At 42.7% G+C, this 23,958-nt stretch overlaps 1 protein-coding gene across 1 annotated transcript in view; it reads left to right on the forward strand.

Moving 5' to 3' along the window:
• The window catches only part of LOC117357188 (b(0,+)-type amino acid transporter 1-like), a 37,252-nt gene extending 13,576 nt beyond the window's left edge, over window positions 1-23,676 (forward strand). The window contains exons 3-6 of the mRNA XM_033937561.1: window positions 2,267-2,396; window positions 11,090-11,214; window positions 14,331-14,418; window positions 23,314-23,676. Of these exons, the coding sequence (XP_033793452.1) occupies window positions 2,267-2,396; window positions 11,090-11,214; window positions 14,331-14,418; window positions 23,314-23,547 (577 nt within the window). The 3' untranslated portion in view covers window positions 23,548-23,676. The remainder of the gene's footprint in view (window positions 1-2,266; window positions 2,397-11,089; window positions 11,215-14,330; window positions 14,419-23,313) is intronic.
• The last annotated feature ends 282 nt before the right edge of the window (window positions 23,677-23,958 follow it).

The raw sequence follows: 23,958 nt of genomic DNA on the forward strand, positions 1-23,958 counted from the left end.
AACTAACCATACTTAAAAGAAAAGCACGCCAACTCAAAAGAATCTGGAACAAGACAAAGAAGGAAGAGGATAAAGCAATATGGAGATCCAAAATCCATGAGTACAAAAGAATCACCAAGGAAAAACGACGTACCTTCTACTCCAACAAAATAGGATCCTCAGCAATTAATAGCAAAGAACTTTTCAGATTAATCAACTCACTACTTGAAACTGATTACCACAAAAGATCCTCCTCCACACAACTACTGACCTCTGAGAACTTCGCATGTTACTTCAAGTCAAAAGTTCTCAATCTCAGGACCTCCTTCCAAAATATACTATCTAGCTCCTCCTCAACTACCACACCCACATACACTAACTCAATCCTGGTAGACAGGAATTGGAGCCACTTTGAGCCCCCTAACTGGTTCCAATTTCTCAAGCTCTATAATAAATACGCCAAAATCTTCTGCCGCCTAGACAATTGTCCACCCACCATTATGAAAGCAGCCCCCACCCCTTTCAAGGCCATGCTCTTTGACTGGATCTCCCATTTAATGGCAAACGGCAAATTCCCAACCCACCTTGGCCAAATCCTCGTCTCGCCCATTGTTAAGAATCGTAAAGACCCCATATCAACAACATCCAATTACAGACCAGTATCCAGAATCCCCTTCTTCACCAAATTGATGGAAGGTCTGATCAACACTTGTGATCCTCCATTAGCCACTGTTGGAAATAGGATGCTGGGCTTGATGGTCTGTCCCAATACAGTGATGTTAATGTACTTATGTGCCATCAATATTTTTTAAAAACACCCCAATGGTCTCTTTCCCATGTGCTGGTCTTGCAACTCTTAGGAAGGAACATTTGATACATATGATTTATGCCTGTCTACTGGAATAAAGTTTGGGAAACCATCTCTTCAAGCTTGAACATACAGGAGCCTATAAAGCCATGCGGTATTATATTGGGACATTATGGCCTCCGACAACTGTTGTCGGATCATAATGGGAGATTGCTTAACATCCATTCTATTTCTGGCCCTCAAAAATATCCTACATTGTTGGAAGGATCTATCCCAGACAGATTATACCACGTGGTGTGCCTCAAAGCGAAATATGAAAGTGTTATAGTGGAAAAACACAGGTCCATGAGTTCTTATTTTAAGATTTGGAGTCCGACCAACCCCTATTGCAACATTGGATGATGGCATTCAGTTATTGAGCTAGGACTTAGTTATCCACTACCGAAATTATCCCACATCATGGCTCATGTCTCATGTCTCGATCTCTATTAGTTTACAGTCCTGTTGTCTCTCTGTACTTTGGATAGTCTAGATCAGTGATTCCCAACCCTGTCCTGGAGGAACACCAGGCCAATCGGGTTTTCAGGCTAGCCCTAATGAATATGCATGAGAGAGATTTGCATATGATGGAAGTGATAGGCATGCAAATTTGCTTCATGCATATTCATTAGGGCTAGCCTGAAAACCCAATTGGCCTGGTGTTCCTCCAGGACAGGGTTGGGAACCACTGGTCTAGATGTCTATGGCTGCGGTTGTGTTGATATTCTTCTTCCAGATAGGCATGGAACAGCTTGTTGTTTCACATGGTTATTATTTTATGATTCTTTTTCCTTTGCACAACTTGTCTGTATCTTGCCTCATTAACATTGCTTGTTTTGTACTTCTTGTATATTAAAATCAATAAAAATTTTTGAAATAACCCCCCCCCATAAAACACTCTAGTAGCTAAACACTCTACAATGATCGAACTCAAAAATTCTTACCCAGTCTTTCACTGTTTCCTGTTGCTTTGGATGGAACTCCTAAAGGGCTGAAATTGACACAGCTGTGCACTAGAAGAGTCAGGATTTAAGTCTGAGATCCAAACCCATGTGGAAGGCAAGATGAAATTCAGGAACAAAAGATAGTTCTGTGCCCAAGAGGGCTTGCAGTTTAAATCCATATCTGAACCAATTGATTGATTAGTAGAATCTTAACCCTGGTTTCCTTGCCTAGTATTTCAGCCATTAGGCAACCTCAAAAGGTAGCATTTTTGCTTATCCCTCCTCCATCTCCCTTCAACCTTTTCCTCTTTGGGTTTCTTGCACATTTCAATATCCCCCTTTCTGACTGTTTTGATCCTTTCTTTGATTCCCCTCTCTCTCTCTATCTGTGGTTCTTCCCTCACCAACTCACCTATCTCCTGAGCTCTTTCACTCCCAACTCTCTGGTGCTTTATCTTTGTTCTCTCCTTGATATGTTCTTTTCAACTTCCTATAGAAATAAAGTGTTGGGAAGCTGGGCATGGCTGATTTCGCTAGCAGTCGCACTGTCTACATTTGGATCAGCAAATGGAACTTTTTTCAGTGGTGGTCGTATGTGCTATGTTGCTGCAAGAGAAGGCCATATGGTAAGAGAAAGCTACTGTTGTTATTAGGGCTTAATGATTAGAGCAGTGTCCTGCAAACTTTTTAAAGCTACGGCACACTAAACGCAAGGCTGCGACTGGAGGGCATCCAGAAATGCACAGACGTAGACGCAATGATGTCACACGCATGTGTGATGTCGTCACGTTGATGTCCATGTTTGTGCAAAGCCCCTACAGACAGGGTTTTGAGCTTGCCATTACTAGGTGGGGGGAGGGGGCTGGAGGAGGAGAGGTGCGGAGATGAGAAGAGGCACCAGCGTTGGCTGACTGCCTCCAGGATGTGCCTCTCACCATGAGAGGCACATCCTATAATCAGTCAGCTGGTGCCTCTTCTCTTCACTGGTGTCTCGCGACACACCCTGAATCTCGCCATGGCACACAGTTTGCAATACACTGGATTAGAGCAACAGACTGAGTACTAGGGGGCTCAGTTCAAATCCCATTGCAGCTTATGGTCATTGGCAAGTCATTTAACCCTTCATTACCTCAGGTACAAACCTAGATTGTGAGCCCTTCAGGGACAGAAAATGACCTACTCTAACTGATTATACACCCTGTGAGGATGAGCACTTCCTCACTGAGGATACAGTTTAGCTGCCTAATAGCAGGTTGTATTAAAGTGCCACAGCAGGTCCTGAGTCAGGGAAATGGGAGGAAGGTTAAAGGCCCTGAGAGAGTGCAGAACCAATGAGCACTTGAGGCAAAAGGTCTCTATAAGGGAAGTCCTAAGGGCAAGGAACCTCCCAGTGCGTCTTATTGGCTGCAGTACCTAGGGGAAAGTCTAGGGAAGTGGAGTAACTTTCAGTAGACATTGCTACCTTGAGTCTCTGTGACAAAAGGGTTCCAGTAAGGAAGGATGTTTCTTGGAACCTAAGTTAAGAGACTCTGAGAAGTGACTGTTTAACCTGTGAGAGCTGTATCTGGGGCCAACTACAGGGGCCATGATTCACGAGGGAAAACATAAGAGCATAAGAGCTGCCATAGTGGGACAGACTGAAGGTCCAACAAGCCCAGTATCTTGTTTCCAAACAATGGCCAACCCAGATCACAAGTACCTGGCAAGATCCCAAAGAATAAAACAGATTTTATGCTGCTTATCCTAGGAATAAGCAGTGGATTTCCCAAATCCATCTTGCTAATAGCTTAAGGACTTTTCTTTCAAGAATAATCCAAACCATTTTGAAACCCTGCTAAGCTAACTGCTTTCACCACATTCTCTGGTAATGAATTCCAGAGTTTAATTACATGTTAGGTAAAGAAATATTTTTTCCAGTTTATATACAGTGAAGTATGAAATCTGTCAGGGACAGAGTATAAGGATTGTGTTTGAGAGACTCTGCTAAGAGTACAGAACCTGTGAGGAAACAAGTCTGTTTATTTTTTCCCTTTTCGTGCAGAAATAAATTTTCTTTTTGATCTTTTCCCCACCAAATGTTTGTATTTTTTGAGGAGTCCAGTCCTTCCAGTCGCTTACACGATCACACACTCTTTGAATAGCCTTTGGGTTTGCAGGCAGCATATAAAAATTATAAAATTAAAAAATATATATTTTAAAACTAATAGTAAAACATGATGCCCTTTTTCCTGAAAGGGATTTCTTTTTTCTTACTTGTTCTCCCTAATTGTGGACTATACTGTATATTAAGTCTATTTTTCTAGTGTTAAATTTACATTCCAACGGTAAAAAATTGGCTGTACTTGTTTCTAATTTTATTTTCAAAGATTAATGCTTTGTGTGTAATTAAGTAAAAAAGAAAGAAAGAAAGGTAAAACATGATGAATGAGTAACGTGACCATTTATTTTTTTCATCAAAAGGGGACATCTATTAATTGTCAGTCCCGCGCCCAATCTCGCCCTAGTCCCACCCTAGCCCCGCCTCAACCCTGCCCTAGCCCCGCCCCGAATCTCACCCCAAATTTCTTCCATTCATTTTTCATGTACACATATCTTCATATTAATTCATAATGGTAACCTCAATTTAAAAAAACTACAAAGCACACTATACGCAGAGAAAATGTTAATTATCATTTGGGGTTTTCAAAGATGTCAAGGCAAATGACTTTAAAATATGCAATGTCACCTCAGTAACTATAGAAAAATAGACAAATATAGTGCAAAATATAGACAGCAGATATAAATTCTCAAAACTGACAGGTTTTGATCACTAAATTGAAAATAAAATCATTTTTCCTACCTTTGCTGTCTGGTGATTTCATGAGTCTCTGGTTGTATTTCCTTCCTACTGTATCCTTTCTTTCATTTCTTTCTTTCTTTCTGCACTCAGGCCCAACAATTGTCCCTTTCTATTCCCTCCCTCCTTCCTTCCTATGTCCTTAATGCCCCCAGTGCCTCCTTCCCATGTCCACAGTGCCCCCCAGTGCCTCTGTCCTGTGTCCTTAGAGCCCCAGTGCCTCTGTCCTGTGCCCCCCAGTGTCTCCTTCCCACATCCATAGTACCCCCAGTGCCACTGTCCTGTGTCCTTAGTGCCCCAGTGCCTCCTTCCAATGTGCATAGTGCCCCCAGTGCCTCTGTCCTTAGTGCCCCAGTGCTTCCTTCCCATGTCCATAGTGCCCCCAGTGCCTCCTTCCCATGTCCATAGTGCCCCCAGTGCCTGTCCTGTGTCCTTAGTGCCCCAGTGCCTACTTCCCATGTCCATAGTGCCCCCAGTGTCTGTCCTGTGTCCTTAGTGCCCCAGTGCCTACTTCCCATGTCCATAGTGCCCCCAGTGCCTCCTTCCTATGTCTTCTCTTGCCTTTGTCCCTCCCCCCTGAAGCCAGCCAGCCTGCCTACTTCCTTCCCTCTCTCCAGTGCCTGATTCAAACACCCCCCCCGCAGATTCAACCCCCCCCCCACGATTCAACACTCCCTCCCCCCGCGGATTCAACACCCCCCCCACCCGCAGATTCAACCCCCCTGCGGATTCAAACCCCCTGCCTGCCCGCCCGTGTACCGCCGCTGCCTTCCAGTCTGCCTCCCTGCCACGCCGATTGAAACGCTGGACTGCTGCCACTGCTTCTTGACTTCTTCCCGACGTCAATTTTGACATCGGAGAGGAAGTTCGGGGCCAGCCATTCGCTGCCTGACTGGCCCGAACTTCCTCTCCGACGTCAAAATTGATGTCGGGAAAAAGCCAAGAAGCAGCGGCGGCAGCCCAGCGTTCAATCGGCGTGGCAGGGAGGGAAAGTGATCGGCTGTCCTGGTGCCCCGCGCACAGCTTCGGGACGCTGTCCCTGAAAACGGGACATTTTTGGTGTCCCGAAACGGTGGGTCGGAACAACGGGACGGTCGGCCCGAAAACGGGACGTATGGTCACCTTATGAATAAGGGATCTTCTCAGTTGTATGCTTTAAACAACTTATGACTGTGGGGCCAGAGTGAGCCAAATCTATATTCATGCCTATTTGTTTTTGACAAAAAACCCAGGAAAAAGAACACTCCTTGAAGAAATCCAAGGCAAAACAAACAATGGAAACAAAGACAAAGGGCAGCATGCATCCAAAGAGCTACTTTATTCTCACATGTTTCAGTCAAAAGTCCTGCCTCAGGGGTCAAACAACATCTGTAGTAAGAATATGTAATGAACAAAAATTCTCCAAAGTAAAAAGCATAAATAAAACATACAATGTGAAGTTGAAGAACCATTCCTTTGCTAGAACAACTCTGAGGTGCACCAACAGTCTAAAAAAAAGACTTGGTTTCAGTGCAAATGTGCCTTGAAGTTGTTCCAGCAGAACAGTGGATCTTCAACTTTGAATTGTATGTATTATTTGAGCTTCCAGCAGGTTCATCAATCCCACAGACACAAACAAACGAGATAAAATACTCTTTTGCCACCCCTGATCCCCTCTGCTCTTCTGATGCCACCTTTATCACTACTTGCTCCAGGCCCTACTATGGTACTGTCTGGCCTGCTTTCTTGGTTCTATGCTCAGCTAAAGCATTGCTAATGCTACGTACTCTAGTTACTACTGCCCAGTGTGATTAGCTGCCTTGATATTCTCTTGTTTCTACTGGGGTATTTTGTCTCCAAAAGGAGGAAAGAACAAAAATCAAACTATAAAATGTTTTCCTCCTCTGACAATAGTGTTATGGACTTTATTGTTCTGTTCCCCACTTTTGGTACCTTGGTCTATAGATGCTGTTCCTCCCAAGCCTGGGATTGTCTACAAACATCACTTTACTGGTTTTCCTGGGCCAATAAGAAATAAGACCCATATACTCACTCTTTTTAAGAATCCAGCCACTGTTTTCTCTAAGCTGAACAGGAGTCATCCACCTATAACTCTGCCAGTGGAGGTCGCTGTTTCACTAGTACTTTTTCAATAGTGTGAGACAGGCAACATCTGCAGGAATCCAGGGAATCTACCTGTCCTTAGTGATAGAAGACACAGTATTGAAGCAGTGCCCCCCCCCCCCCCCACACACACACACACTGTCAGCAATACAGTTGGAGGACTCCTGTTCTGCTTAGAGGGAACTGTGGATCCAACAGAAACATGATGACAGATAAAGGCCAAATGGCCCATCTAGTCTGCCCATCCACAGTAACCATTATATCTTTCTCTTTCCGAGAGATCCAACGTGTCTATCCCAGGCCCTCTTGAATTCAGACAGTGTCTCTGTCTCCACCACCTCTTCCAGGAGACTGTTCTATGTGTCTACCACCCTTTCTATAAAAAAGAGTGGTAGTCTAATCTACTTCTAGGAAGCAGAAAAGAGGCAAAAATATCGCATCCCTCTATTGGTTTAGTCCAGGGGTGCCCACACTTTTTTGGCTTGCGAGCTACTTTTAAAATGACCAAGTCAAAATGATCTACCAACAATAAAAATACTAAACATATACCCCCTCTTATACTACGGTGCGCTAGCTGATTTAGCGCACACTAAGTGCTAATGTGCCTATTATATTCTATGGACACATTAGCATTTAGTGTGCCCCCCCCATATTTATTTATATATATACACCAAGTGCACCTCTTCTGTCCTCCAGACCTCGTTCCATTCCCCAACCAACATCTCTCTCTGTCCTTCCAGGAGTCCAGCTTTTCTTCCTCTCTCCTCCACCCCTATTGGCAACGTGTCTCCCTCCTCTGTTCTGATCTTGCATGTCTCTGTTCTTCCTCAGGGTCTCTCCCCCTCTGTCTCTTCTGTCTGCACCTCCCATAGTCCAACATCTGCCCCCCTCTCTTCTACCTCCCCTTTGTTTCAGGTTTCTCCCTCTCTCTGTCTTCCTCCTGCTAACATTTTGAGTCCTCCCACCTTTGGTCCAGGTCTTTGTCTCTCTCACTCTCTTTGTCTTCCCCCTCCCCAGGGCCTGGCATCTCTCTCTCCTCGGTTCAGAGTGTTTCCCCTCTTTAACCCCTCTAGTAGTCCAGGATCTGCCTTGTCTTCCCCTCCCTTTTGGTTCAAGGCTGCTTTCCCACCCTCCCACCTTTTGTCTCTCCCCTCCCCGATCCAGCGTCTCTAACGCAATCCCCCCTCCCACCAAGGTCCTCACAACGGGCACAATTTTACCCCGACATGCGGAGCCTTACCTCTGCTGCTTCCCTGTACACAGTGATTGTCAGGTCAATTCTCACCTCCATTCTTCCCTCTGGGCCTACCATAGTTGAAAGTTAATTACGGCAGCCTGCAGACCGAACGTAGCAGGCTGCCGTCGGCTTCTGTAGCACGTTCCCTCTGCCACGGTCCCGCTCCTCCTCTGATGTCAGGGGCGGGACCGTGGCAGAGAGAATGTGCTACAGAGGCTGACGGCAGCCTGCTACGTTCACTCTGCAGGCTGCCGTAATTATAGTACAGTACTTTAAAGGTGAGAAAGTGACTGGGGGGGAATGCTAGGGAGAACACTGGCTCTGCGATATACTGGCAATGCCTTTGTGATCGACCGGTAGATCGCGATCGACGTTTTGGGCACCCCTGCTCTAGCACACCTAATTTCTGAGAATGCCTCTCCCATGGCCATGTCCCCTTTGGAGTTGTATGCTATGAAAGTTAGACAAGTGTGTTATAGAATAGGACATAGGAACATAGGACATAGAACTCCTAATTGCTGCCAATGAATTGCTTTTTATCACCAATAACTGATTGACTAATTAGTTGACATATGGGTGACCTATACAGAATCTGGGGGTAAGTGACCTACTGTTCTAATCTTGGCCACTTTCCAATAGGGAGACCCAACTAGACAATCTACTTCCCTTATATGGAATGCCCATGACTACAGGGGCAAGTGTTACCTCTGCTAGACAAACAAATCACCCAGGAAATCAGTGTGGAAGCTGTAATAATATTATGATGGACACACGGAAGACCGTCCTATAACAGGGTGTCTATAATTAGGTCCCAGAGGGTGCCTGGTAGAAGCCTATTCCAAAAGAATATAGGTGCCTACTTAGGACCTGGGTTGGCCACTGTTGGAAACAGGATACTGAGCTTGATGGACCTTTGATCTGTCCTATATGGCAATTCTTATGTTCCTTTATAAAATACTATAGAGCTGGTGAAGTATTAGCGCCTAAGTGCTGCAGATATGTGCATTTTATAAGTTAGGTGTTTAAGTTTGAGCCCTGCCCATGCTCTGCTCAAGGTCCACTCATTTGTATGCCCCCATCTTGTAATTACATGCTATGTAAGTTAAGCAGGTACTTACAGAATAGTGTTTAGATGGAATTTTGGCAGTTATGTTTGTACACACATAGGTTCCTAAATGCCATTATTCTAAATATTAGCGCTTGCAATTGGTGCATACGTAAATGTTATTTCCTATATTATAGAATCTCAATCTCTAAAGGCTCCTTTTACGAAGGCATGTTAGGGCCTTAACGCACGGAATAGTGTGCGCTAAAATGGCACGCGCGCTAGCCACTACCGCCTCCTCTTGAGCAGGTGGTAGTTTTTCGGCTAGCGCATGCTAATCCGGAGCGTGCGCTAAAAATGCTAGCACACCTTCGTAAAAGGAGCCCTAGGTGTCACTAGAATTAGTGTCCTGAGACATTGGAATGAAGGAGTGAATGAACCATTTTGTGATGTCTAGTTTTCAATTGTCTCTTAAGTAGTTCTTTAATTCCTGCCTCTCAAACCTTACACTCCAAATGGGTGAAACTTTACAGAGCTCGCTGAAATGACTGTTTAGTGACCTGGTCACATATACATGCTATTTTTGTCGAGGATGCAAATACCTACTGAGAAAGCAGATGCAAGGCTGTCTGGGGAGTTCTTCCTGGGGTTACTGGTGCAAACCCCCCAGATAAAAAAATAATAGCACTAAGCTTACACAAGTACTGACAATTTGGTTCTTGCTTATTCAATGTTTGGGGGGGGTTCTCATATAGATCCTTATAGGGGCAGGAACATTTCAGGGACAGGTGAACTAATGTGAAATAAATGGACCATGAATTATATATTTCTAGAAAATTGGGGCATAATTTTTAGAACCTAAATCGCTAAACATTCTACTTCATTCTTTGATCATTTCTAAACTTGACTATTGTAACTCTCTTTTCTTAAACATTACCCAAAAAGAAAAAAAAACGCTTACAAATCATACAAAATACCGCCATTAAGCTCATCTATAAAGGAAAAAAATATGACCATGTAACTCCTTTCTTAATTAAATCACACTGGCTCCCTATTAATCATCGGATTACCTATAAAATTCTATTGTTAACTTTCAAAACTTTAGACACCAATGAACCCCAATTCATAAACAAATTACTTATCCCCTATAATCCCTCACGTTCTTTACGTTCAAACAACCACAAACTTCTAACTATTCCTTCTTTAAAAATCATTGGAACCCGCCATCAGGATATGTTTTCAGTAATAGCACCTCAACTTTGGAACTCTTTACCTTTACACTTATGAGAAATAAATAACTTAAACGATTTCAAAAAAAATTTAAAATGCTTTTTATTTAAAGACGCTTTTAACATTTAAAATTAATCATGTGCTCTTTTTAAATGTCAAGATCCGTTATATTATTGAATTCTTATTTTAGAATATAATTGTTAAGTTAAAATATCTGTAATTTTATGTTCTTTGTACCTCATAATACATAATTCGTAATTTTATATATTACTAACATGTTTTATCCTCTTTTCTTTTTTTTTTTTTATATGTATAAATTGTTACATTTTTAATATTTTATGTTATTTACTGTTTTAATATCATGTTTATTTACAAACTGTAACTCGCTTAGAAATAATTTAATTAAGCGATTAATCAAATACAAATAAAACTTGAAACTTGAACTGTTAATGAAACTTTATGCCTTTGGTTTCTTGCTTTCCCCACAAAATTACTCATCCATTTCTACTGTCAGATTGCAAGGGGACTATGGGTCTGCTACAGTAAGGATGAGTTCTGCTATCCAATACTCGGTATTTCACCCTCTGCTCAATTACACTTAGGGCTCCTTTTACTAAGGTGCGCTAGCGTTTTTAGCGCACGCTAAACCCGCGCTACGTGGCTAGAACTAACGCCAGTTCAATGCTGGCGTTAAGGTCTAGCATGCGCAGCAATTCAGCATGCGCTTTTCTGTGCGATAAAGTTCCTAACATAGCTTTGTAAAAGGAGCCCTTAGAGGCACATATATTGTATATACTTAAGCTATATTGTACAGTGTTGGGTAGACTAATGGTGCTGTATTAAAAATAGTATTAATGCTTTTTTTTAGCCAGATATCCTCTCCATGGCTCATGTACGACGTCTCACACCCTCTCCTGCTTTAATATTTACATCCATTATAGCCTTAATTCTGATAATTCCAGGAAACTTTAGCAGCATTGTGAATTTTTTCAGGTACGTCTATCTTCCTAGCCCTCATTTGTTCAAAACAATTTTTCCATTCATTTCTCATGCTCATCAAAAATTGTTTGTTATATTTACTTCTATGTCGTTCTCGAAAGACATGCTGACTAGCAAGTCCTTGTATCATGGGTGACATTTTGGATGAAGCCTGCATTGGAAGCTTCTCTAACTTAAAATATAGCTGAAGATTTTGAGTCACTCCTTTGTGCATGTGTGCCACTTCCTCCAAGACTGTCAGTCTTCAACAGGAAATACTTAGCAAGGAACTATCTTCCCTTTTAGATGCAGAACTGCCAAGTCTAGGGTTCCCATATTGTTGTCGGCGAAATCCCAGACACCTGGCCCCGCCCTGTTCTCCCCGGTCTCCCCCCACTCTGCCTTCAGTTGTAGGTTTAAACCCATGCTACTCCTTGTGACCCTGGGTAAGTTACTTAATCCCCTGGGGCATTAGATAGATTGTAAGTAGTGGGATAGACAGGGAAAAATGTTTGAGTACACTCCATAAGAAGATTAGACTTGACCATTCACTCATTTTCTCAGTGGTGAATTACAGATTCCAGCGAAAGCTGGACACTATGGAAACAAGACAGAAAGAAGATTGACTCATTTGAGCTTTGGTGCTGGAGAAGGATTTTATGTGTGCCTTGGACTGCCAGAAGATCTAACAAATCGATTTTGGAAGAGATCAAACCGGCTATGTTACTCAAAGCCCAAATTATTTATTTATATATTTATTTAAAATGTATATACTGCCTAAAAATCCTAGACAGTTTATAATCAACATGCAAAGTAATTAAAACCAGTATATTACTTATTCAATAAAAGCTGTCCTGCCGCCTACCCTACTGACCATTCTTATTTTACTCACATAAATACATTAACAAATAATTGTGTTTTCAAAAGCTTTTTAAAGATAGCTTTAGTCTTGCATAAATGCAGCTGACCTGTTATATACTGACAGACTGAAAAAGCTGGGGCTTTTCTCCCTGGAAAAGCGGAGCTTTAGAGGAGACATGATAGAAACCTTCAAGATCATGAAGGGCATAGAAAAAGTAGACAGGGACAGATTTTTCAAATTATGGGGAACCACAAGTACAAGGGGGCACTCAGAGAAATTGAAAGGGGGAAGGTTTAGAACAAACGCCAGAAAGTTCTTTTTCACTCAGAGGGTGGTGGATACATGGAACGCGCTACCGGAGGATGTGATAAGCAGGAGCACGCTACAGGGCTTCAAAGAAGATTTGGATAGGTGCCTGGAGGACAAAGGGATTGAGGGGTACAGATAGGAGTAGAGGTAGGTAATAGGGATAGATTTAGAGGTAAGTTACAAAATTAGTCTGGACCACTGTTCAGGCAATAGGCCTGATGGGCCGCCGCGGGAGCGGACCGCTGGGCAAGATGGACCTCTGGTCTGCCTCAGCGGAGGCAACTTCTTATGTTCTTATGTTCTTATGGTACTAAAAACATAGAGTTCCCAACCCTTGCATGCATTACTGTCTTATTTTGGTCACATCATCAGATGAGAGAGATCACTGGTGAAGGACATATATGTAGGAGACCAGATGGTGCTCAATCCTTTTATTTTAAAACAGACCCGACACGATCGTGTTTCGGTCCAAGAGGGCCTGCCTCAGGAGTCTTGTTATTAAATGAAAAAAATCCTAGATGTATTAATCCAGATGTCCAAGTATTGCAATAAATGCTCTTTAAAAACACCAAAGTGATGGCATCATTAGGCGGCTTTCCGACACCTACTTTTTAAAATGAGTTCTTAATTGGTTTTTAATGTCTCAGTCAATTACTGTGCCGATTAAAGCCAATTAAAACAATTAAGATAGACCACGGAAGGGCGCCTATTGATGCCTAACTTACGTGACCTTTTATAGAATCAGGCCCTTGTACTTGTCCCAAGTTTTCTTGAATTCAGACACACTTTTCATCTCCACTGGGAGGCTGTTCTACGCATTCACCACCCTTTCTGTGAGAAAGTACTTTCTCAGTCTAATCCCCTTTCACCTTCATTCTATTCTCCATCATTCTGGAGCTTCCTTTCAATTGAAAGAGACTCACCTCATGTGCATTTATGCCACTTACTGAATATTGCTGGTCCCAGATATCTCTCAGCTCTGTCCAGATTTCACCTCTGGACCACCTGACATTGCCTGGGTAACGTTAAGGCAGTCAGCCTGGATTTTCAGCCACACTATCCAGCAAGTGTTGGTGAAATCTGGACTATCTGGTTAGCAAGATTTAGGCGGGAATTCATCAATAGGTCCGTCAAGCCCCTTCCCTTGTTTAAAAGCAGACTGAAAACCCACCTTTTTGATCTAGCTTTCAATCCTTAACACTACTCCTCTGCCCTCCAACCCAGCCCTCTGATTAACCATTCCCCTTAACTGTATCCATGACATCCTGTTTGTCTGTCTTGGCTGTTTAGATTGTAAGCTCTTTCGAGCAGGGACTGTCGTCTTTGTGACTCTGTACAGCGCTGCATGTGTCTGGTAGAGATAATTCAAAGTAGTAGTAGTGTGAAGTGTTTCAGTCTTTGGGAAGCAGAGCTGAGATTGTGATGTCATAATACCTCATTCCACCAATGCTTAAGAGCCAACCTCATCACTGATGTCACAATGGCTTGATTATCCTGTACTCCCCTCTGCCCTCCAACCCAGCCAGCTGATTAACGGTTCCTCTTAACTGTATCCATGACATCCTGTTTATCTGTCTTGCCTGTTTAGGTTGTAAGCTCTTTCGAACAGTGACTGTTTTCTTACTCTTTGTGACTCTGTGCAGTGCTGTGTGCATCTGGTAGCGCTATAGAAATAATTAATGGTAGTAGTAGTAACTGCGTTAGTGTGAACTAAGTGCTAAAGATATCCATTATATTTCTAGGAGTGCCATTTGATGAATTCCTCCCCTTAACCCAGTAGGACCTCTCCTAGCAGTTTAAATCATGCCGAATAATGACCAGATAGTTATTTTAAAAATGCATCTTGTGCATTCAAATGGAAATGCATATTTTCTGTAAATGTATCTTTATAATGTATTTTAGATGTTTGCACATTTATGCTGCATATGAACAAGTGTTTCTCATTATTTTTTCTATGTAGTTTCACAGCCTGGCTCTTCTATGGCATTACTATTGCTGGTCTACTGTATTTAAAGATTAAGAAGCCTGATCTGCCAAGGCCCTACAAGGTAAAGTATCACCACCACCAGCTGCTGAATTTTTATATGCATTGGAGAACTGTGGATACTATGGGAGGATGAATACTATGAGATGGGAGGGTGGGAATCTTGAATATTTATATAGGCACTAGGATGTCAAAGATTATGAGAAACTTTTCATTCTCTTCCTTAAAACCCTCCATGCACTTATGGTTTTTTTTATTTTATATACTACCTTTCCTCCATAGATGTCAAAGTGGTTTACAATACATTGACTAGTAATCAGATAATCTAAGCAATTTTCCTATCTGTCCCACTGGGCTCAAAATCTAACTATGGTACCTAGAGCAATAGTGACTTGCCCTGGGTCACAAGGAGCGGCACTGGGATCAAACCTGCAACCTCAGGGTACTCAGGCAGCAGCTCTAACCACTAGGCCAATCCTCATGTGATGTGACTTCCTAAATTCTGAGTGTTATTTTGCCACTGTAGCAGAAAAGAGTATTATCCTAATTCATAAAGTGCCATTGATTGAACCATATCCACGTCATTCTCATCTTGGTTAGGCTGAGAACTTTTCAGCACCCCCATATTTATAGGGAGATGAAAAGCCAATCCTAGCCTTTCATTTGTGTGGACTTGCAAGTCCTGTTTCTTAAAAAGTGAGATGTTTAACTCCATGTATATAACGAGAACAAAAACCCAAGACTAGCTTAGTGCCTCTTCTCAATCCTGAAGCTATATAATTGCAATCTATGCCCAAATAAAGAACACATTTACAAAAACAACTTGTCACAAGCACTCCTCAAAGCAGAGTGGTATCATAACAAAGTCTATGCTTTGGCGTGTCCCCTACCACCAGGGACTGGTGCCCTAGGCAATTGCCTAGGCCTGGGAGAAAAGGGTAAGTATTGGCTTCAACCGCTCAACAAAATACAAAGTCCAGTCAGAATTCTTCCAAAACACGATAATAGTTTTAATCTGACCTTGGTGGTCAAAAAAACAAAGCCTACAGGTCACACATGTAGCACTCCATAAAATCCAGTTTTCAATAATAGAAAGAAAAAAAAAAAAAAAAGATTAAAGGCTCAAAAGAACACCTAAACAGATCTGTCCCACCTGAGACCATTCACTCTGGCTCAGTAAAGAGTCTAAGCTTATTTCAGCAAAACAAAACTTTTCTTTTGTAGTAGTGGTTTGAGACATGCAAGGGATTTCCACAGCAGGTACATGAAGTCCTATCATATCTTATAACACCAGGCAATTCATGTACTCCTTAGGCAGCTAACAAGACCGTTTCCTAAGGCTGCTGAGTGCTTCAGTTACTTCTCAATAGGCAGCACAGCTGAGAGAGGTTCTGTAATTACCCTCCCAGCCACGGTATACACAGGGAGGTTTAGAATCACAGATCATTCATGCAGTTCAATATACTTTAGCCCCAAACTTCACATGGTCACACTAGTAAATCCCTCATAGAAACATAGAAAATGACTGCAGAAAAGGGCCACAGCCCATCAAGTCTGCCCACCCTAATGACCCACCCTCATAACTTCACCCAGCCAGAGATCCCACGTGCATATCCCATTTTTTCTTAAAGTCTGGCACGCTGCTGGCCTTAATCACCTGCAGTGGAAGTTCATTCCAATGATCGACCACCCTTTTGGTGAAGAAATACTTCCTGGTGTCACCATGAAATTGCCTGCCCCTGATTTTCAGCGGATGCCCTCTTGTGGTTGAGGGTCCTTTAAGAAAGAAGATATTGTCTTCCACCTCGATACAGCCCGTGATATATTTAAACGTCTCAATCATGTCCCCCCTCCCTCTACGTTCCTCGAGTGAGTATAGCTGCAATTTATTCAGTCTTTCCTCATATGGGAGATTCTTGAGCCCCGAGACCATCCTGGTGGCCATTCGTTGAACCGACTCAATTCTGAGCACATCTTTTTGATAATGTGGCCTCCAGAATTGTACACAATATTCCAGATGAGGTCTCACCATGGATCTGTACAAAGGCATTATGACTTTGGGCTTCCGGCTGACGAAACTTCTAAGGATACAACCCATCATTTGTCTAGCCTTGGATGAAGCTTTCTCCACTTGGTTGGCAAGTAAGTAACCTCCTCAGTTGACCTAAAGTTTAGCTTCCATGACAAGGAGCAGAACATAAAGCATTCCCTGCTCAAAGAGTGAAAAAAAGACCACTGGCTGCTTTCCAGCTAATCACTATTAATTAATGTCCATGGGCTGTGCCTGACTCTCTGTAATGGAGCCAGCTTCCTACACTTCCATTCCTTCCACCCACTCTGGAAACTGGCAGGTAGAAGTGGGAAGGCTTTCTTCCACCTCCTGCATAGGCCAATCTGGGACCTCAGTCACTGCTTCCTTGTCCCAAGGCTCTTGCTCTGTTCTGGGCTGCTGGAATGACTCAGCCTCATCACTCTCTCCTCCCCCTGCTTCAGCCTGCCTTTAATCAGCCCAAATCCACTCCCCTTCAGCCTGTAGAGGGGGATGGGCTTTGGTTCCACTGCAGGCTTCCGTTGCTTGTTTTGCCTGAGTTTTCTAGGTTTAGTTAGCTGATGTATGGACAGGATGCCGATGTTGCAAGTCTGCCTGCCCCTGATCCAGATCACCACTGCTTTGGTCATATGGGCAAGGGAGGTCAGCCTCAAGTTGGTCAGCAGAATTAATCTGGTCAGCTCTTCTGAACAGGATCCTGTTGGGTGCAAAGCTAGTGTGGGTGCTAGGTTTGTCACAATTTAAAGAAATCTTATTTCTTGTGGTTTCAAATCTTTGCATAAGCCTTATGCAAGGATATATTTTTAAAACTCATATTTTTGATTGTCATCAGTAGCAAATTCCATAAAAGAAGACACCTGAGTAACACACTTAAGAGACTGTTTGCAGTTACTATATCAAGTGAGCAAGATTGAACTTGACGAATTTACAGGACCTTAAGAGATTGTTACTATATCTATTTATTTATTTATTTGATTTTTTTTTTTAGCCCATCCTCCCAAAGGAGCCCAGAACGGGTTACAAAGTACATCCATAATAATCCAGACAGAGCAGAGATGACATAGTTTACATAAATTATAATATAGAAATGACAATAATTTACAATATAGACATGACAATAAAACATATGCACTAAGTAGCATCTGTTGAGATTAGGTAGCGTAGGTGTGTTGACTGAGTGGCATTTCTGGGTGAATGACTTTAAGGCGCTGGGTTTATAAAGAGGAAGGTTTTCATGGCCTTCCTGAAGTTCCAGAGTCTATCTAGTGATCTGACAGATGGGGGGATGATGTGCCAAAGTTTGGGTATGAAATGTGAGTAGGAGTGTTTGCGGGCGGTTTCAGTTTTGAGAGAGCGGCCAGAAGGTATAGTCAGTCGTTTTTCTCCTTGGGACTTTAGTGGTTGTTTTGGGAAGTAGATTTGTAGTTTAGTTTTCATGTAGTACGGAATCGTTTCATGGAAGGTTTTGAAAGTGAGGACCAGGGCCTTGAAGGTGCAGGGTTTTTTAATGGGCAGCCAGTGCATGGAAGCTAATGCAGGGGTAACATGGTCGCAGATGCCTAGGTTTTTCAGAAGGTGGATTGCAGCGTTTTGCACCCTTTGGAGGCGGGAGAGAGTTTTGATAGGCAGGCCCACTAGTAGAGTGTTACAATAGTCTACACGGGATAGAACAAAAGCATAGAGTAGTTGGGCAAATTCAGGTTCTGAGAAGTAGGTATGTATGGTTTTTAGCTGGCGGAGGTAGTAGAAGGAGGATGATACTAGTTTGGATATGTGATCTGTCATTGATAAATTAGAGTCAAGAGTTACTCCTAGGCTGCGGACGTTGTCTTTGGGTGTAAGGGTGTTTGTGGCCCAGGAAAAGGACAGACGGGGGTATATACATAGATCTTTGTGGATCCAGAGAAGTTCTGTCTTGGATTCATTTAACTGTAACTTGTTTACTGTCATCCACGTCTTTATTTCAGTTAAGCAAGACTGGAGATTTTTGATTTGTGTGTCTCGGTGACAGCCTAGGGGAAGATATAGTTGTAGGTCATCAGCAAAGAAGTGGATTCTGATTCAGTGTTTTCCCGCTATTACCAGTATTGGTTTGACATAGAGGTTGAAACGGAGAGGTGAAAGTAAGGCTCCCTGAGGCACTCCGTAGTGGAGTGGTTTGAGTTCAGATAAGGATTTTCCTAGTAGGACTCTGCGATCTGTCGTTCAGGAATGAAGAGAATCATTGAAGTGCGTTGCCACGGATTCCAATGGACTTTAGCCTGAACAAGAGGAGAGAGTGTTCTATGGTGTCGAAAGCGGCACTGAGGTCTAATAGTACCAGCAATGCATCATTTCCGTCACCTAGGATTTTCCAGCAGTCATCTGGGATGTCCAAAAGCACTGTTTCTGTGCTGTGGTATTTCCTGAAGCCCGATTGGAAGTTGGAGAGGGTGGCGTTTGTCTCCATGAAGTCTTGCAATTGTGTGAGTACAGTCTTTACCAATATTTTTGAGATGAATGGGAGGTTTGAGACAGGTCTGAAGCTGCTTGGGTTGTCTGGGTCCACAGTGAGAAGATTGAAATTGACGTATTTACAGGATTTGAAGAACATTTCAGCCAACTGGAGCCATGTAAGCAAGGCCAACCGAAGGGAGACTGTAGGAGCTGTGCCTAGTCCTGAGCCCATGGTAGAACAGTCCTGAGCACATGGCAGAACAGTGAGCGAAGCAGAGAGTGTGCTAGCAGGAAGGAGCAGAGAAGGCGGTGCTAGTAGGGGAAGAGGCAAGAGCTAACTCCGCCCACCCCTGACATCACCAGCCAAACTCCCCCCATAAAAGGGGACGAGCCAACGGCAGAGAGTCCACAGTGCAAGGCCAGCCGAAGGGAGACTGTAGGAGCTGTGCCTAGTCCTGAGCCCATGGTAGAACAGTCCTGAGCACATGGCAGAACAGTGAGCGAAGCAGAGAGTGTGCTAGCAGGAAGGAGCGGAGAGAGGAGCAGAGAAGGTGGTGCTAGCAGGGGAAGAGGCGAGAGCTAACTCCGCCCACCCCCGACGTTATTATGTTAAAGCTTAAAATCCTGAGAAAAGAGAAAAGAATCAGAAAAAACACATTTTTACATATAACTACATTGTAGAGACTTCTACCTGGCATCTCGAAGAAATTATTTTTTATATTATTAGAGACGTGCATCTGATGCCTAAGTGACGCTCAGCGTAACATGCGCCCCACGGACATCTAAAGCATGCCTAAAGGTAGATGCAGTTTGCAGAATCGGGGCCTAAAGGTGCAATGTGAGAGATAAGAGTAGAACCAAGAGAGAACAGAGTCCTAAAAGCCAAGTGATTGTGTGGTTAAAATCAAAGCAGTTTACATATTTAAGACAGGTACTTGTTTTGTACCTGGGGCAATGAAATGTTAAGTGACTTGCCCAGAACCTCAAGGAGCTGCAGTGTAAACTGAAACGATAAATTGAACAATAAACTGAAATTTTAGTTACCAGGGCCGGCCTGAAGAAAGAGTCAGTAAGGTACCAACTCTGAACACCAAAAGCTTAAGGATGCCAAAAGTCTGTCTCATCAATTCACCCAATGCAACGATGGGAGCTTGTGCCTTTGCTTTCAACACTCTGTGCTTCTTGGTCCAGCTCTGGTGCCAGCACTGTGAGAAACGTGAGTGCAAGCACTTTCTGAGTTTCATAACAATACTAGCTGATGCCCCGGCGTTGCACGGGTATTTAATTATAGCAATAACACTGTAAATGGATTCAAATAAAGATACTTTATAGTAGTGAATGAAATTATTTTTTTACAGCTTAATAAAAAGTACAATATTCAAATTATAATGTGAAATATTTGACAAAATGAATACAATACAACTAACGCAAAACGTGATTATAAACAACATTTTTAGTTTCACCTCCTGGAGCAAGAACATATAAATTCTTGGGTGAACCCAGCCCTGAGCAAGCAACATAGAGTTGTGGGCCGCGAGACCCCCAGAACATATCACCCCAGGTAGTGAGGGATCTGCATACCAAGTTTCGTTCAAATCGGTCAAGCCGTTTTTGAATTACTGTGAGAATGGCAGCTTTTTACATTTTTTCCATTGACATGAATGGGTGAAATCTGATTTTCTGTTTGTAGCTCCGCCCATGTGTACAGGTGGGCCACGAGACCCCCAGAACATATCACCCCAGGTAGTGAGGGATCAGCATACCAAGTTTCGTTGAAATCGGTCAAGCCGTTTTTGAATTACAGTGAGAATGGCAGCTTTTTACATTTTTTCCATTGACATGAATGGGTGAAATCTGATTTTCTGTTTGTAGCTCTGCCCACGTGTGCAGGTGGGCCGCGAGACCCCCAGAACATATTACCCCAGGTAGTGAGGGATCTGCATACCAAGTTTCGTTCAAATCGGTCAAGCCGTTTTTGAATTACTGTGAGAATGGCAGCTTTTTACATTTTTTCCATTGACATGAATGGGTGAAATCTGATTTTCTGTTTGTAGCTCCGCCCACATGTGCAGGTGGGCCGCGAGACCCCCAGAACATATCACCCCAGGTAGTGAGGGATCTGCATACCAAGTTTCATTCAAATCGGTCAAGCCGTTTTTGCGTGATCGCGGCACATACACACACACATACATACACACATACATACCTCCGATTTTATATATATAGATTAAAAAAATGCCTGTTCTTGCATTTTAAATTGTTTCACAATGCCGGCAGAGGTACCAGACAAAGAAGCAGATAGCAACAGATGGAGAAATGCAATGAATGTTTTTAGGATGAACCATGGTTGGGACTTGTTATCTTTACAGAACAGGAAAGGGCGGGGTGAAGGGTTTTGGAAGGAGCTGTGTTGTCAACAGACTATGATAAGGTAACAGGAGAAGAGAGAGATAGAAGGAACTTCATCCCACAGGATTAAGGGATTTGTAGCTGTACATTTCCCAAATGATAAGAAATAGGCAGGATTTTAGAAAAAGAGCTGGGCTAAGCACTCCCTAGATTTCAGAAATTATAGAGTTAATCTAGCGATAGTAGCAGTAGCAAACTTGATTTGAAAACATTTTCTTATTTTATATGTTGACCGATTTCTGAAAAGGCTGCCGCCTAAGTAAGGAGAGAGATGTGCTGTAAAATTAGACCACTAAACCACAAATCTAGAGACATGTGGTTGTGGCTCGCTTCTGGAGACAATCTTCAGTATGACTCTGGCAAAGTCACTTTATCTTACTGTGCCTCAATTTTGCCCAAGCATAGTTTATTTTAATTTGTTTACACTGCGAAAAGTCAGTTTAAGACAAATGACCTTTACTGAAGAATAATAACATCTCTTTGGAAGCCTACAAGCAATTTAGTTACTGGATATCAGACTTGCCGAATGAGATGGCAGTCATTATTTATTTATTCAATGTTCTAAACTGAGCTCAGAATGATTTACATGAATTTATTCAATTAATCAAGCATTTTCCCCTTTCTGTCCTGGTGGACTCACAATCTAGCTAATGGGGGGATTAGATGACTTGCCCAAGGTCACAAGAAGCAGTGTGGGTTTGAACCTACAACCTCAGGCTGCTGATGCTGTAGCTTTAACCATTGCACCACACTCTCCCCTGCAGTACTAAACTCTGAAGTGTGCTACCATGCTGACTGTAAGGCTAATACCTTTAATATCAGTTACTGTTAAGTTATCCTGTTACATGAAGAAGTGTGTGTGCAGTTTTGTAGACAAAAGTCAATATGGGCTAATGGGTGGGTATGCATTTTATCTCCCGGTCCCCACCCCTCACTTCCTTGATCTGCTCCTACTCCCAAACTTAAAAATTAACTATCCCAATATTCAGTCAGCAGTGGACAGAGTTTTTTGTCCTTGGTCAGTGCTAAAATTGCATATGCAATGCTGGATCTAGTCTGGTCTTCGGCACTTAATATCTGATATTTTTAAAAGCTGGTTAGCGCAATAGTGATTAGGGTAAACATAAGACTGCATAAGTAACCATCCTATTTATCCGCGAAACCTAGCCAATTACATCTGAACATTGGGATGTAACCAGACTTCATCCCTGGAACGACCCAGACATAGTTGGCTTGAAGTTTGGTGCTAACTGGTCGTTTTCAGAAGCACTACCTGGTTCAGTGCTGCTGAAAATGACTGGATAGCCGAGAAGAAGCAAGTTAGCCAGTTGGTGGCTATTCCCCACTGGTTAACTCACTTTAAATATTGGCTGGTAAATACCTTAGCTGGAGGAGATCCCTAAGCTCCACCAGCTGAAGATTCAGAAGCCCACCAACTCCCTTCAGGAAACTGTGGCATTCAGCAGCAGCGCTTCAAGCTCCTCACGCTTGTACTTCGCACATTTTCAGTTATCACGCATGAACTGAAAATGTTTGAGAACTGAGCATACCATGGTTTCAAGCACTGACTTCATAGCGCTGCTGCTGACTGTTGTAGATTGCTCAGTGCAACAGACAACACCAGACAATGTGGATTCACAAAGAAAGCATCTATCAGAATGCTTGTTAATAAATCTGGGATGTGTGGTGATGAATATTGCCTGTTCTGCAAGGTGATGAGAAGTGGTGGGGAAAAAAAATATGACAGGCCAGTTTAGTTTCAGCAGGCTACAAGACCCCAGAAAACAATTAGATTGGTATCAGTGCATGGTAGTGTTAAAACATATTCTATTGGTTGGATCAGCTGTGAGTGTACCAATGTAAGAAATTTTCTGGGCCCATCTTCACAATTGCACAGTGAACTCTTCTTTTAAATAAAGTCAAATGTCTTCAATATATAAAATATTTTGAACTATGGTAGGCTGTCTGATGTATTTTTACTAAAGGGATAAAATAAGTGTAATACTTATCAACACTCTCACCTCCAATCTTGTCCAACTTTGTGTTGTTTTCCTTCTCTCCTAGGTACCAATCGTCATTCCGATAGTTGTGCTCATTGCCTCCGTATATCTGGTGCTAGCTCCAGTCATTGACAGTCCTCAGATTGAGTTCCTCTACGTCGTCTTATTCATTCTAAGCGGGATCATTGTTTACATTCCTTTGGTTTATTGCAAACACTCTCCAACGCTTCTGAGTAAAGTTACTTTGCATCTCCAGCTCTTCCTGGAAGTTGCTCCAGCTGATAAAAACATAGACTAAAAGAGGAAGGTAAAATAAATACGATACAAACTGTAGGGAAGGGATTTTGCATTGTTCAATAATCACTCATGGTAAGTCATGTTCAGGTACAGTAGGTCTTTCCCCTTCCCTGGAGGACTTACAGTCTAACCTCCCCTTTTATGAAGCTGTGTTAGCGTTTTTTTATCACTGGCCATGGCAGTAAAAGCTATGATGCTCATAGAATTCCTATGAGCATCAGAACTTTTACCACTGTGCCCGGTGATTAAAAAACTCTAACATGACTTCATAAAAGAGGGGGGGGGGGTGTAAGTTTGTACCTGAGGCAATGGAGGATTAAGTGATTTGCTCAATATCACAAGGCATTGCAGTGGATTTGAACAAGCTCCCCTGGTTTATAGCCTACTTCTCTAACTCATAGGTTGCTCTTCC

Source organism: Geotrypetes seraphini, chromosome 3, assembly GCF_902459505.1.
Source record: "Geotrypetes seraphini chromosome 3, aGeoSer1.1, whole genome shotgun sequence".
In the NCBI taxonomy this organism is placed as follows: domain Eukaryota; kingdom Metazoa; phylum Chordata; class Amphibia; order Gymnophiona; family Dermophiidae; genus Geotrypetes; species Geotrypetes seraphini.